Source organism: Cicer arietinum, chromosome 6, assembly GCF_000331145.2.
Source record: "Cicer arietinum cultivar CDC Frontier isolate Library 1 chromosome 6, Cicar.CDCFrontier_v2.0, whole genome shotgun sequence".
Lineage (NCBI taxonomy): Eukaryota > Viridiplantae > Streptophyta > Magnoliopsida > Fabales > Fabaceae > Cicer > Cicer arietinum.
The window spans coordinates 19,787,307-19,801,255 of NC_021165.2; the positions used below are offsets into that span (position 1 = coordinate 19,787,307).

A 13,949-nucleotide genomic window follows, 5' to 3' on the forward strand; every position below is an offset into this window, starting at 1 on the left:
GGGGGGGGGCTCTAAGGACTGGTTTGATTTCCACAACAGAAATTATTGGAAAAAGATAGAAATGGATGAGAAAAATAGGAGTAATTTGATACAGAATATCAACCTTGTGCTCCTTTTCTAAGTCCAGTACAAGTCCAGCAAATAGCACTAATAACATAATAAGATTCGTTTGTGAACTAAACAAAACCAATAAGCACAAAACTGGGCTTTTTTATTTTATTTTTGCATTTTTTGTATTTATACTTCTTAACTTCACGTCAAATATTCTTGAAAGGTCCAAAATGTTTGATCTGGCCAAATATCCTAGATTGATGGTTCAGTAGTGATTTTGGTCAAATCATGTGATATACATTCTTTCAGCACACATTTTTTACCTTTTTTATTCTTCATATATTCTGTTTTGATATCCTTTTGCTATGGATTGTTTAGGTATAAAACAGAAAATAGTCAGAAACTTGAGCCAATAGAAGAAGTTACAATTGAGGTAATAATTCAATTTGGTGTGTATAGTATGCTTGTACAAGAGTTCGGACTTTTAATATTATAATGGATCTATCGCAGGTAAATGATGAGCACGTTGGCTTTGTAATGGAGGCCTTGTCTCACAGACGAGCTGAAGTTACTGACATGGGTCCTGTTGCGGGAACTGTTGGTCGAACTAGATTGTCTTTGACTTGTCCATCAAGGTTGGCTTTGTTGTCTTTTTATCCATCTTGAATTATCTCTTTGATTTGTTTACCCCAAGCACATATCATAGGCCAAAAATATAGATCCATATCGAAACACTATATATGTACATCTCTTTGTTCCTTTCGTGGAAGTGATGATAACCTTTTGCCAACCTTGTGACTTTCTTATATAATCTTGCTGAGATGATTAAAAAAGGAAAGCAGGAGAATGAAAATCTAAGTGTCTGATAGTCACCCATTAGTTAAAAGAGTGAATGTTAGACAAAATAAAAGGAAATAGGGGGAATTAATAATTCTAACAGCTGTTAGTAATACAGCAACAGGAGTTAGTTATAGAAGAGAGGAAATTAGTTATGGAGGGAAAGGATAATGAGTAGTCAGTTAGTAGTGAGAAAACAATTTTTTTGTAAGTCAATGGTGTTGGAGAGAAAAAACTGCTCGAATGCCTTTGAGAGTTTTATACTCATTTTGTACTCTTGTTTAGTTCTTGCTTCATTTACCGGAGCTCAACCATTTCTTTTTATTAATAATCGTTTTCAGTGAAAATAGGTAGAGAACGGAATTTAGACCATATTGTGGTTGTGACAAAACTTGGGGCAACATTACAAAAATGAAAAAAATAAAATGGTGGCAAACCTCTTACAACTGTGACAAAACCATTGCAAAACTGCAAGTGGTGTAAAGGTGCAACTGAGAGATAAAATCAGAGCAAACTGCAACCATGACAAACCGAATTCCAAACCACAGTTGAGACAAAACCAGTGGCAAACCGTAATTTAGCCAAAACCAGTGGCAAACCATAATTTAGGCCAAACCAGTGGCAAACCATAATTTAGGCAAAACCAGTGGCAAACCGTAATTTAGGCAAAACCAGTGCTTTCAGAGAAACACACTCAATCTAGGTTAGATTCAGGGAGATCACATGGAGGTTCTACATGAGCAGCCAACGGTAGTGAATGAAACTCAAATGAGAGACTCACATGCTAAAAGTGTTCTAAACAGGTAGGGTTGGCAAACAAAACTAGACCATAGCGAAAAGACGGCAGAGGGCATGTGGATCTCACATGCTGACAAGAACAGTTATTGTAGTAGACTCCCAAGCATTAGAGAATATGACAGCAAAATACATCATGGAGAAAATACAATTCTAAATCGTGGTGAGGGTACTAGATGTTGGACCCATATGATGCCCGTGAAAATTATATTTTATGAATAATATTTTCTATCTTCGAACAAAAATTATTCATAATTTGATAAAGTTACATTATATTAGATTCGCAATCACATTTGTAAATTTATAAATTGCATTACATTAAACTAACCAATCAAATTTGAACAAACACACACATGAAGTAAAAAAGTTTGTTATGATGGTATTTTAACAATTTTACATAAATGAAGTAAAAAAGTTTGAACAATATCATAAGAAACTTATACAAGAACAATTTTTTTTTGTTGACAAACCACATAAGTACATAGCAATACAACATCATGTCTATTTAGTCTCATTTTGCCACATTTTTATAAATCCGGTTTCTCCAAACAAATGGTATAGAGTTTTAGATAGAGAGAAGAGCAAGAGCAAGAGCAAGATTAAAGAATTTGAATTATGAATACGACTTGATATGTTTGAATTTGGATAAAAAGGCTGAACACTAGGCTTTTGTTTATAATAATACATGACTCCAAAATCCGAATCCTTATTGAATAGAGGTTCAAATTATAATGATAATAAAGAATTTTGAAAACTAATTTTCAGAGATAGTCTAAGATAAGAAACAAATCCTATCAAGATACTATAACAGTGTAATATTTTCTAACAGGCATTACAGTTATAGTAAAATCAGATGTGCGACAAATCTAGTAACTTCTTTATTACTGTTTGTTCAGGGGCCTGGTTGGTTACAGGAGTGTGTTCAGCAGTGAGACACGTGGAACTGGGTTTATGCACCGTGCTTTCCTCAGTATGCATCTTCTGCCAAAAAAAATCTCTTTTTATATGTTTTCCAAATCATGTTGTTTAGCTTCCCCCATGATTTAGGCTTTGCTTATTTATGTTTGTGGATCTTGATTCTTGCATATTGTAATAATGCCTCACTATTTTTTAGCACTTCCATTTTTGCAATTAATCTATTAAAGTTGATTTTTCACATACATCCTCCATCCATACATATATTTTATGATGTGTTATTGTAACCTTGCAGCATATGAAAAATTTCGAGGCCCTCTTGGCAATGTGAGGAAAGGAGTACTGGTATGTTTCTCTGCTGCTTTCCCTGCTTCAACAAATACACCGAGTCACTACTCGCATAATATACTTGTTTTAAATCATAAAGCCTTTTCAGCGTGATTTTGGTCAACTTTTGAACTTGTGCCTACTGAATGTTGTTCCCTTAATTGAACAGGTGTCAGTGGGTTATGGTCCAATCACTTCTCATGCATTGATGAGCTTAGAAGCTCGTGGGACTCTTTTTGTAACTCCTGGAATGGAGGTAGGAGCCAATCCCTTCTCCTGCTATTTCATGTATTATATCTTCCATCTGAACCATTTTTTCAAAAAATTGTTCTGATCTAAGCATTTATTATTTGCTACTAATTTTTCCATCTCAGTTTTCATGTTTTAAACCCCTCCCCAAAGAAAATAGCTGTGACCTCTTCTCTTACTGTTTTGTCCACTATGGATTGACAATGTGTTCATTTAATGTGCTTATTCAAGATGAGTTTCTGATAGGAAACACTGTGTCCCTCTGGGCTTACATATCTTTAAAATAAGGAACATATTCTAAACAAAAATATAAATTATATATCCTAATGATATCTTATTCCAAGTCTTAAATATATTTAAATATAAATCTAAATAAAATCTTCTAAAGATATTTAGTCTTATTATTCTCAACATGTACCTTTAAATTTTTTTTCTTGCTAGACCATCCTTCTATTAAACAGGAAGATATGTACTGCTTAAGAAGTTAAATGTAAGGTGTGTTTGGTTAGAAGGGATGAGAGGGGGAGGGATTGTGTAAAATTTGAGTTGTGTGGTACAACTATTTGGAGGGGAGCAAAATCCCTCCTAAGGCAATTTTAGCTCCCCTCCAAAAGTGGGGGATTTGAAGGGGAGAGAAGATTTACTTCATATTTAGAATGTAATCTTATTAAATATTACAAGGATGAAAAATGTAATTTTACACTTTTCCTCCTTTAAAATACCTCCGCCGTTGAACCCAAACACAAGATTTTAAAATTCCTGCCCTCCCCTTTCCTCCCTTCTATTAAAACTCCTATCCCCAGTGGATGGGAGGGGAGAGAAGGGGAATAAAGATATGTTTGGTTCAAAAGAGGGGAGGAGAGAAATTTTAATTGGATTTATGTTTATTTCAAGGGGAGGGGAGGAATTTTAAATGGTTTATAAATTATTTTGATTCACTCCCCTCCAAAAATGTTGGGGGAGCAAAAAGAGGTCTAGAAAAGACTTTGCTCCCTTTCCTTTCCCTTCCTCTCGCCACGATTTTTTTTCCGGAATACAAGTGGGGCGTTTGTTCAAATTATGCTCAAATACTTTGACCTTGGAGTGATAATGATACATGAGAAAGTGTGCTTAATTTAAATTACTTTATACTGTTTCAGCTTTCATCTAGCTTTTGCTTGTATTGCACATATAAGTTTCTCGTACATAATGCCTATAATTATTGTTCTTTGGTTTACAGACTTATGATGGAATGATTGTTGGAGAACATTCACGGGATACAGATCTTGATGTAAGAATTCTTAGCCTAACGGCCAGTGTTACATCAAAGCTGGTGACTCACTGACAAAGCCTGATATATATTGCAGGTCAATCCAGTGAGGGCTAAAGCACTTACAAATATACGATCTGCTTCCAAGGATGAGAATGTGAAGCTGACTCCTCCTCGCCTTGTATGTATTTATGTGCCAAAATTATGCCTTTAAATCTTGCATATTATAGAAAATGGAGAATTTTGATGCCTACATAATTCATGGTTAATGTGCATTCAAACACATGGATGTCCAGCAATGAGTTGCAGGTTCATCACTTGAAGAGACATAGTTAGGAGTTCACATGTCCTGATATTTTTAAATATCAGTTTTTTTATTGAAATAAAAATAGGGTGATGTGGTGAAATGAAATCTCAGTTTACTGCAAGGAAAACTTGCAGGCTCACTGATAGCTGTATGTATAGTATTTACAATCTTGCATCTACCTGTATGACATAGATGCTTTGGAAATCTCTGACCAAATAGTTAAAGTTTTTGAAGTTTCTGTTCGATTATTTTAAATAATGATTTATTGAATAAAAAATATTTTCTAATATTTTTGATCCCACGGTTTTCAAATAGGAAAACTTATGAAGCATGGATGAATTTCATTGATATCAAATGGTGAAATAAAAAATTATCAACATTTTCAATATGCTTTTTGAGTCCTTTGCATTTCTTGGATTCTACTATATGCTGTAATTGCCAAAATCTTTCAAGGACCCTAGGAAGTGTTATGTACTCGAGCTTGCATCATTTTGCGGCTGTTTGAAATATTTTGTATGTGATCCGGAAGTAATTAGCAGAAAAACCTCAATATGAAGACGGTTCTTGAGCTTAATATGTTTACTTATATCTGATGATTCTTTGGTTGCAGATGACACTTGAAGAAGCTATAGGGTATGTAGCTTCAGATGAGCTTATTGAGGTACGTTCCAATCTAGTATTTATTAATGGTTAGTTTTACTTGATTTTTGTGATGAAAATGTATAAGGGTGCCCTCCACTCCATGACCAGTACCAAATAAAATTTTATGTAAATCCTTGAATTGGTTCATCAAATATCATGTCGTCATATATATCCTCTAAATATTTGTCACCAAATTACTCCTTCAATGATTACAGAGTAGCCATATTAGTCCTCTAACGATTTTTTTTGTCAAATTAATTCCTCAAAAGTTTCAAAAACTGTCACCAGATTTGTTCTTTTTGGCCATCATTTTAGTTATTTACTTAGTTGTATGGATGAATTTAGTGACAGTTGTGTATCTTTTATTCGAGAACTAATTTTGTGGAAAAATTCTTGGAGGGAATATTATGACGACAATTTGGTTTAGGAAGGAATGATTTTCTGATAAAATGTTTAGAAAGGCTATAATTCAATTAGAAAGGCTTAATGTGACCAAAAGATATTACTATTTGATTGTTTTTGTTGGTTGTGACATTTCTTTTTGGCATGAAGGTTACACCAAAGACTATCAGGTTACGGAAGAAATACCTTGATGCTAACAAGCGTAAAACCATGAGTAGAAAGCCAAAGGAATGAGGAGGGCAATAAGCCAAAGGAACGAGGAGTTTTCCTCGATTAAATTTTGTAACATTAATTTATTCAACATATAGTATAGTTGTTACGAGCAGAAGTTTTCAACATCAGGTTCTTACTTAAATTCAAGTATTGTATTACAGGCACCACAACGAAATATTCTTTTTTTTTGGCAAAAAAAAGCAATATTCATTGATAGTGTGATAAAGCAACTCAATTTTGCATTCTAAGAAATGATTATAATTGCCTATTGGCTAGGAAATAAGCTATTCATTGTTATGTAATACATCAAACATTTTTGTTTTAGAAGATTAAGCTTTATTTATGAACTGATCAGAATGCTAATTTTATTTGCTTACCATTTATTAATTTACATTTATCATGGTCTTTCTCGTTTGAGGATATAATAATTTTGTTAACAGAAGCTAGTTAATACTGGAACAGATTAGATGTAATAGTGTTTGTTGGACATTGTAAAGTACGTAACAGTTGTATTATTCTAGTAAATGTCTGTTCATATTTGATGTCATGCAAAAGGCTTGAGCCTCCATTTGGTCTAAAAAAGAGGATATATTGTTCTTAATATTGATATTTGATGTATGGATCTACTTGAGCCTCCAAGCAGATTGGCTGTTCTTACTACCAGTTGAACATATAAGTAGACACTTTATTTTCCTGCTGCACTGTTAGTTGGAAGGAATGTCTGAGTTAAGAATGAATCTGAAGTCTTTTAAACATAAATTCAAAGTAATATTTCACTGATTTTAATTATCATTATTAGGCCAAACAACTATCATATTAGACTATTAATTAGAGATTGTTAAAATAGTCTAAGATGTGTTTCTAGTCTAATTGCATTAAAATGAGTATCAAACATTAAATAAAAAACGTACAATGATACACATCAATGCTGATTTTATCCCATGAGGATACTAATAATGATCTTATTTTTAGAAAGCTTCAACACATTTTTCATTATTAATATATCTTTAAAATTTTCACATATACTTCTAAAATACTAATTGAGATACGGATCAAGTATGTCAAACTTCAAAAGGTCTAAATCAACAGAAGATAATATTCCTCTTGTCGTATGTTGAGCATCTGGTTGTAGAAATGTCAAGTCAATTATGTGAATTGCGAAATAAATCCAGTTTCCTCGACATAACTTCAGCAATGTAACGGTTAACTCAATAAATGTACTTTTTTCTATGACTGAAACAGCGCAGCAAGAAAAGTAAGATACTATTTATAAAACAGGTACGGTTGTGTTCCATTAGCACGAAATGCTTGTTTATTCTGGCCTGTTATAATGATACTTGTTGCACCAAACTTAAATGATACACCAATACTGGTGCTAATAATCTTTTTACACATGTACTACCTAGTTATGATCCACCAATATTGTTATGTTAATTTTTATTTGGTATTTAAAATTTATAATATTTCGTTGGTAAGGTATACTTGCATGCTTCTTGGTGTAGAATAAGCAACTTAAAATATTAATAAACAACATTAAAGAATAAAAATGTTTTTAAATAGAAAAAAATGATTTTATTTTAAAATTATGATCAATCAAGTGAATAATAAGTAGTTAAGGTAAAAGTCAAATATTATTAAAGACTTGATGGTTGTAATTAATTGACGGTGTATAAATTATTTACACTAGTAATTTATATAAATTAAATTAAAAATTTATTTTTGTTCTTAGAAAATTTAAGAGAAAAATAAAATACTAACATAAAATAATGGAAAAGAGTATGTATGCATTATGATTACCACACTCAAATGAATCATGCAAAATACTTAGTTTAGTAGTTAAATTCACACACTTTAAATATAAAAAAGAAGGGAAAAAATTTAAATTCAACATTCTTAAAGAGACCTTTACATAAATTCAACATATCAACATTTTTAAAGAGACTTTTATATAAATTCTAATATAGATACTACCTCTATATTTTAACCAAAAGTAAAAGGAGAGGGAAATAAAAGAAAGAGGTGATCAATTTCAACTTTGCTTTTGTGTTTTCTAAACTAATTAATAATATTTTAATTTATGGAGGGAGGAAAAAGTAAAATTAAGCCAACCCAACCAACAACCCATGCAGTGTCTTTTTATAATGATAATAATAATATTTTTAATTCCATTTAATTCCAGCTTTGAATGCTTCTCCTCCTCCCTCCTCTCTTTCTTTTTCTTTCTGTAATCATAAACAACAATTAAACCAATGCATCTCTCTCTCTCTCTCTCTCCAATGCTGAAATTTGAAATAATTCCCTTTCCTTAAATTTCTAAACCCCTTCCATACTTCAAATCCACCGCCATATAAGAGACACAAAAATGGGTGCGTACAGGGCCGACGACGACTACGACTACCTATTTAAGGTGGTTCTGATCGGAGACTCCGGCGTCGGTAAATCCAACCTCTTGTCACGATTCACCAAAAATGAATTCAGTTTGGAATCTAAATCCACCATTGGTGTTGAATTCGCAACACGCAGCATACACGTCGATGATAAGATTATAAAGGCACAAATTTGGGATACCGCAGGACAAGAAAGGTTCCTTCTGATCTCATTTCTCATTTTTTTTAATTTTCAAATTTAGTGGGGTTTGGTTATATTTTAATGGGCCATGGTTTTATGTTTTTTAATATTTCAAAATAAGATTTGATTTGGCAATGATGCAGGATTCATGAATTTGAATTTTTATTTTCTGTTACGGGGTTCTGGCTTTTGATCTGGGTGATTAGGACACAGGAAAATTAAGCATTGTGTGGTTAAAAATGCAAACTTAGGATTATGCTGCAGACTGGAGAATACGGTTTACATTTTCTGGGACAATTTTCTATGTTGTAGTACTATTTATTAATGGCATGTTTGATGCATGTATTAAGAAAGTTGCAAAATTGATGATTTCTTCTGTAAATGGTGAATGGGTTGAAGGCTTCTTAGGGATCGAGATTATTTGCAGTCAGGGAACCCTACATTATTTACACAATCAACAATTAGTGGCCGTTTGATTAAAAGATTGGATGGGTTCAAGTTTAAGTTCTGTAGAATTTTTGTTTTTGACTCCGAATGTAGGAGTTATTTGACAGCAGCAAATCTTGAAACAGAGGTTGGAATAGTAAATATAGTTATAAACACCATTTAATTGTCCAATAATGATGTAAGTGATATCACTTTTGTACTCAGAAAATTGACACCAATTTGATTCCTCAGTCATAAAAGTGACTTTGGTCCTCCAAAAAGTTGAAACTAGTTAGTACCTCAATCAAATCTGCTCCTTCATTCATGCAAAGTTGACATCAATTTAATCCATCAATCAGCACAAAGGACACTGTTGATGATACTTTCAATGGTTGAGAGACGAACTTGGTCTCAATTCTTTGAAGGACTGAGTTTTCTGTTTTGTATTTTGGAAGTCTAAAATAGGAGTTTCTTTTTACTGTTGTATTTTACATTCCATTGTGCTTATATATATATCCATCTCATCCTTGTTAATTTCTATTTCCACAGATATCGAGCGATCACAAGTGCATATTATCGAGGCGCTGTCGGTGCATTGCTTGTGTATGATGTTACAAGGCATGTAACTTTCGAAAACATGGAGAGATGGTTAAAGGAACTTCGGGATCACACAGATGCCAACATTGTAATTATGCTTGTGGGGAACAAGGCTGATCTTCGTCACCTGCGTGCCGTGTCCACTGACGATGCTAAGGCATTTGCTGAAAGAGAAAATACGTTTTTTATGGAAACGTCTGCGCTCGAGTCTTTAAATGTCGACAATTCTTTCACAGAAGTGCTCACTCAAATATATCGAGTTGTTAGTAGGAAGACTCTCGAGATTGGAGATGACCCTGCTGCCTTGCCCAAAGGACAGACAATCAATGTTGGCAGTAGAGATGATGTTTCAGCTGTTAAAAAGGTTGGATGCTGTTCGGCGTAGTTTGAGTGATAATAGAAACGAAATGAAAGTCTTCACAACAAACAGTATATCTATCTGTGAATGAGTCAACCATTCCTCAGTATTTAGGATCCATGTGAAATGTTTTAATACCTAAGCTTTCTTTTTTGTATTTTTTCCCACATGTTTTGTCGAGTTATTATTTTGCCACTTTTTTTACTAAGTGTTGTTTGGTCATAGGGATTATATCATTTTACCCTTAGATGTAAGAAAGTACACTGTATTAAATGAAAGGGATATCCTGTCACTAGGTTGTTCAGAAGTTACAATACTTGTTACTCTTCCTCTAATTTTCTTTACCACTGGAAAAAGAAAAGTTCTTTTGATAGAGACGAGTATTGTTCAATCCTGAATTTGTAATGTGCATATACTGCTTAATGCTGTTCTGATGTAAAACTATCAACTTAATCTTTATAACGTTTTTGTTATTGGCATAGAAGCTCCTTCGCAAGTTAAAAAACTCATCTAGACGCATGTTTAAATAATATAGTGCTCAGCTTAGAAGAAGAGAATTGTTTGTCAAAAATAAAAAAGAGGATTGCATGCTTTAAGCACCAATACTTCTTTATTGAAGGCATGTCATAATGCCTAACACTATCGTGTTGATTACAATAAATTAATTCTTTTTTTATTTTAAATATTACAACGTGTGAGTGTCAATGTCTTGTCCCTATTTCGTAAATTGCAAACAACTGCACTACACTTGAAGCACTCCACTCCTTTTTTCAGTTATAATATAATACTTGTTCTACAATTTATTAATTTATAAATATCTTGACAAACATTTTTCTTCCAAAGAAGCAAGCAGAACTAGTGACTCTGGAGAGTTGTCTAGAAACACACAGCCCAAAGAATTGGAATGACCAAGAATAGATAAGCAACATGATCAACAATATATTCACTACCACTACATAAATGTACCTCCACAAAAGCTCAATCACTCTGTAAAAGATGCTGAATATCCCAAACCAAAAATGAGCACAAATGGGAAGGCTCGCCATCAAATTGAATATGAAGTCTCTATGCATATGTTTGGATGGCCTGTGAATTTGGCAAGAGCACATGGCTCCGTGATTTTTTAGAAGCTACAAAATGCAACTTTTGCAAAAATCATATAGACTCGCCGTGATTTTGTCAATTTCACCACCATCCAAAAATGCACAGAATCCATTTCATCGTAACTAATCCTCCATACAAGAACAGAAATGCCAATATTACAATAAAAACCATTCATAGGAACACTCCAATCATCACAATTTTAAAGTTGAAACCTCTCATGGAAAATTTACAATAGCAGACCATCTGTCAAGTGGGGGATCCCATCATTAAAATCCATTTGTTTTGCTTGAACATGAGCTGTCAATATATATGAAATCAAAAACATATACCAAAAAATTAAAGCAGAGTAAATAAACAAAGACAAATGATTAATTTATCAAGCAGGCAGTAGTAATTCATTGTAAAACAATCTAACATCAATAGTGTACATAACAATTATGCTGCTACTGCTAATACTACATTTATTTATGAGTTTGGTCAAATGCAATTGTTCCCTGTAAAATTATACTATTATTATTAAAAAACAAACAAGCTAAGCTAAGTTAAAGCTAAGCTACAAATTAAACAATTAGATATACAAGGAACACATAAATGTCAGAATTAATCAACACCACAAAAAACTAAATGCATCTAAGATTACAAATGAACATGAAACTAGTGTCAGAATTCAAGCTTCTTACATAACCCTAATTTGACGATCCTTTGTTGACCCAAGCGTTTGACTTTACGAGGTGCACCGGGAGTAATATCACTAATTCCATTGAAACAAATCCGTGAAGGAGGCGATTTACATTCATCATCAGAATCTTTTGAGATTGAAGGAAGAAACTCTTCAATTTGCTTTGAAAGAATGAACTGCAAAAGGTTTTCATGTAAAGATTCGATGATTTCTTGATCAGAAATAGATTCGTAGGGGTGAACGGAGGAACGGAAATGAAGTTGACGGGAAACGGTGTTTCTGATTTCACAGAGGTACTTGGTAGATTGAGATGCACGCGCCGCCATTTCTTCAGTAGTGAAAGCAAATGAGTCGACGAGGATAGCGTTAGGTGTTGGAGGGGTAGAATTGTCAAGTTGGGAATGAATGTGGGCCCGGTTAAGTTGTTTCCTAACAACCGTCAATGTTAGAGGTGACTGAAATTCCGAATCTGAAGTTTCTTTGACAGTGTTGGGAGTTACAGGAACTATACAATTACAATCTGTTGCATCGTCTTTTTGGTTGGTTTTAGAACAAGAAACGTTCATTTTCGTCGCAACACTTTTTTCGTCGCTGAGATCCATGTGAAGTGAGTTGAATGAAACGATTATGGAGGAAGTGGAAGTTAGGTATAGCTTTACAGCCGATGCCGATGCCGCCGCCGCAGCAAACAAGCGCGAGCAAAATAAAGATATAGATAGATCCGCTAAAAACCCTTTCTCGCACGTGTCTCACTTTTTTTTCCCCTTATTTTCCACAACTTTCCTCCAACTAAATATGTGAAACATTTATCATGGCTACTTTAGAGTACTTTTATAAATGGTCGATGGTAAAATGTGTTTTTTTTATATATATATCAATATATATATTCTTTTTAAAATTAATCAAAATGTCCATTTAAAAAATATATATTAAGTTGTCCTACATTTATTGGAGAAGGTATTGTTGTCGGGTATGCGACCATCTACTTGAAGATACAATCAGAGTTGAATTGTGTTAATTAAAGTTGACAACTTTTTGATAATTTATAAATAAATAAATAAATTAGTTTGATTTTTGTGACTTACTTAGAGTAGAAGCAATCAAATTCATAGGCATCTAACAATTATACAAACGATTTCCTTCTATTTTTTCTTTTGAGTCGGCTTATTCTATTTTTTATTTTATGTATAACTTCAAACTCAACATTATACAAACATGTGGTAATCGTTCTAATCTACATACAAATTATAATGGAGATAATGACAAAAATAATTTTTTTTATTATTATTTTTTATTTATTTGATTAGTAGAAAAAATTAGAGAAAATCGTTAACAAAATAGAATTAATTTGTTAATTGTATATACAAAGTAGGAGTGACACGTTATTTTTTTTTTTTATTATATTAATAATATTTTATTTTTATTATTATTATTTATACTTTTTTTGTTCATTAGATCAGATAAAAAATAGGAAGGAGTTGTTAAGAAAATAGAATTGTGTTATTTTTTATCTACAAAATATTAGGGACACTTTATTTGTTTTGGCACATGTACTAAGTATAATGTATTTTTTTTCTATTAAATATATTTTGTTTGATTTTATTATTATTATTTTATTATATTTACAATATATTATTTATATTTTTTTTATTAGATCGGAGTAAAATTGGGAAGGAATTGTTAACATGTATTTTTTTTTTCAATTTAATATATTTTATTTGATTTTATTTATATAATTTTTTTTAATATTTTAATTATTTTTTATTAATTAAATTAACAATTATTTAGATGTTAAAATGAAGAAGAAAAAAAATAACATCGTCGCATCCCTAGGATGCGGCCTCCTATTGGCCAAAAAAATTATTCGCATCTTGATGATGCGATCTCCTGAAGGTGAAAATAAAAAACAATTTAGTATATTTTTTAAAGTGAGACATTTTAATTAAATTTTTCAAAAATAAAAGGATATATTGAAGAAGAAAAAACCCTTAAAATGTAGGTTAAAAGTTTTTTGAAATTCAAAAGAATGATATATTATTTGAAATACTCCTTTTATACTTTAATTTGATCCATGTAAAAATAAATAAAAAATAATATGTTTTTCAAAATTAATTCGTTGAATCGATATCGATTAATCGTCGTCTTAAACATAAAAATAGTTTTGGAAGAACCGATAACTTATACTTCAAGTAACTTTTAAATATTAATTCACGAAGATCTAGTCCATTTA

At 32.2% G+C, this 13,949-nt stretch overlaps 3 protein-coding genes across 3 annotated transcripts in view; 2 read left to right on the top strand and 1 right to left on the bottom strand.

The window, feature by feature from the left end:
* LOC101492574 (uncharacterized) overlaps positions 1 to 6,334 on the top strand; it is a 12,587-nt gene extending 6,253 nt beyond the window's left edge. Inside the window, exons 11-19 of the mRNA XM_004505466.4 lie at positions 430 to 484; positions 562 to 686; positions 2,580 to 2,653; positions 2,894 to 2,943; positions 3,095 to 3,181; positions 4,394 to 4,444; positions 4,521 to 4,604; positions 5,341 to 5,391; positions 5,925 to 6,334. Of these exons, the coding sequence (XP_004505523.1) occupies positions 430 to 484; positions 562 to 686; positions 2,580 to 2,653; positions 2,894 to 2,943; positions 3,095 to 3,181; positions 4,394 to 4,444; positions 4,521 to 4,604; positions 5,341 to 5,391; positions 5,925 to 6,008 (661 nt within the window). The 3' untranslated portion in view covers positions 6,009 to 6,334. The remainder of the gene's footprint in view (positions 1 to 429; positions 485 to 561; positions 687 to 2,579; positions 2,654 to 2,893; positions 2,944 to 3,094; positions 3,182 to 4,393; positions 4,445 to 4,520; positions 4,605 to 5,340; positions 5,392 to 5,924) is intronic.
* A 1,782-nt stretch (positions 6,335 to 8,116) lies between these two features.
* Positions 8,117 to 10,311, top strand: LOC101492905 (ras-related protein RABA1f). The gene is made up of 2 exons (XM_004505467.4): positions 8,117 to 8,570; positions 9,531 to 10,311. The coding sequence occupies exons 1-2, from the start codon at positions 8,350 to 8,352 to the stop codon at positions 9,961 to 9,963; spliced, it is 654 nt and encodes a 217-aa protein (XP_004505524.1). The 5' UTR covers positions 8,117 to 8,349; the 3' UTR covers positions 9,964 to 10,311.
* A 540-nt stretch (positions 10,312 to 10,851) lies between these two features.
* LOC101493236 (cyclin-dependent protein kinase inhibitor SMR11) lies at positions 10,852 to 12,522 on the bottom strand. The gene is made up of 2 exons (XM_004505468.4): positions 11,721 to 12,522; positions 10,852 to 11,337 (listed from the first exon to the last, which is right to left on the bottom strand). Exons 1-2 carry the CDS (start codon positions 12,319 to 12,321, stop codon positions 11,267 to 11,269), a joined length of 672 nt encoding a protein of 223 aa, XP_004505525.1. The 5' UTR covers positions 12,322 to 12,522; the 3' UTR covers positions 10,852 to 11,266.
* Positions 12,523 to 13,949: the final 1,427 nt, after the last annotated feature.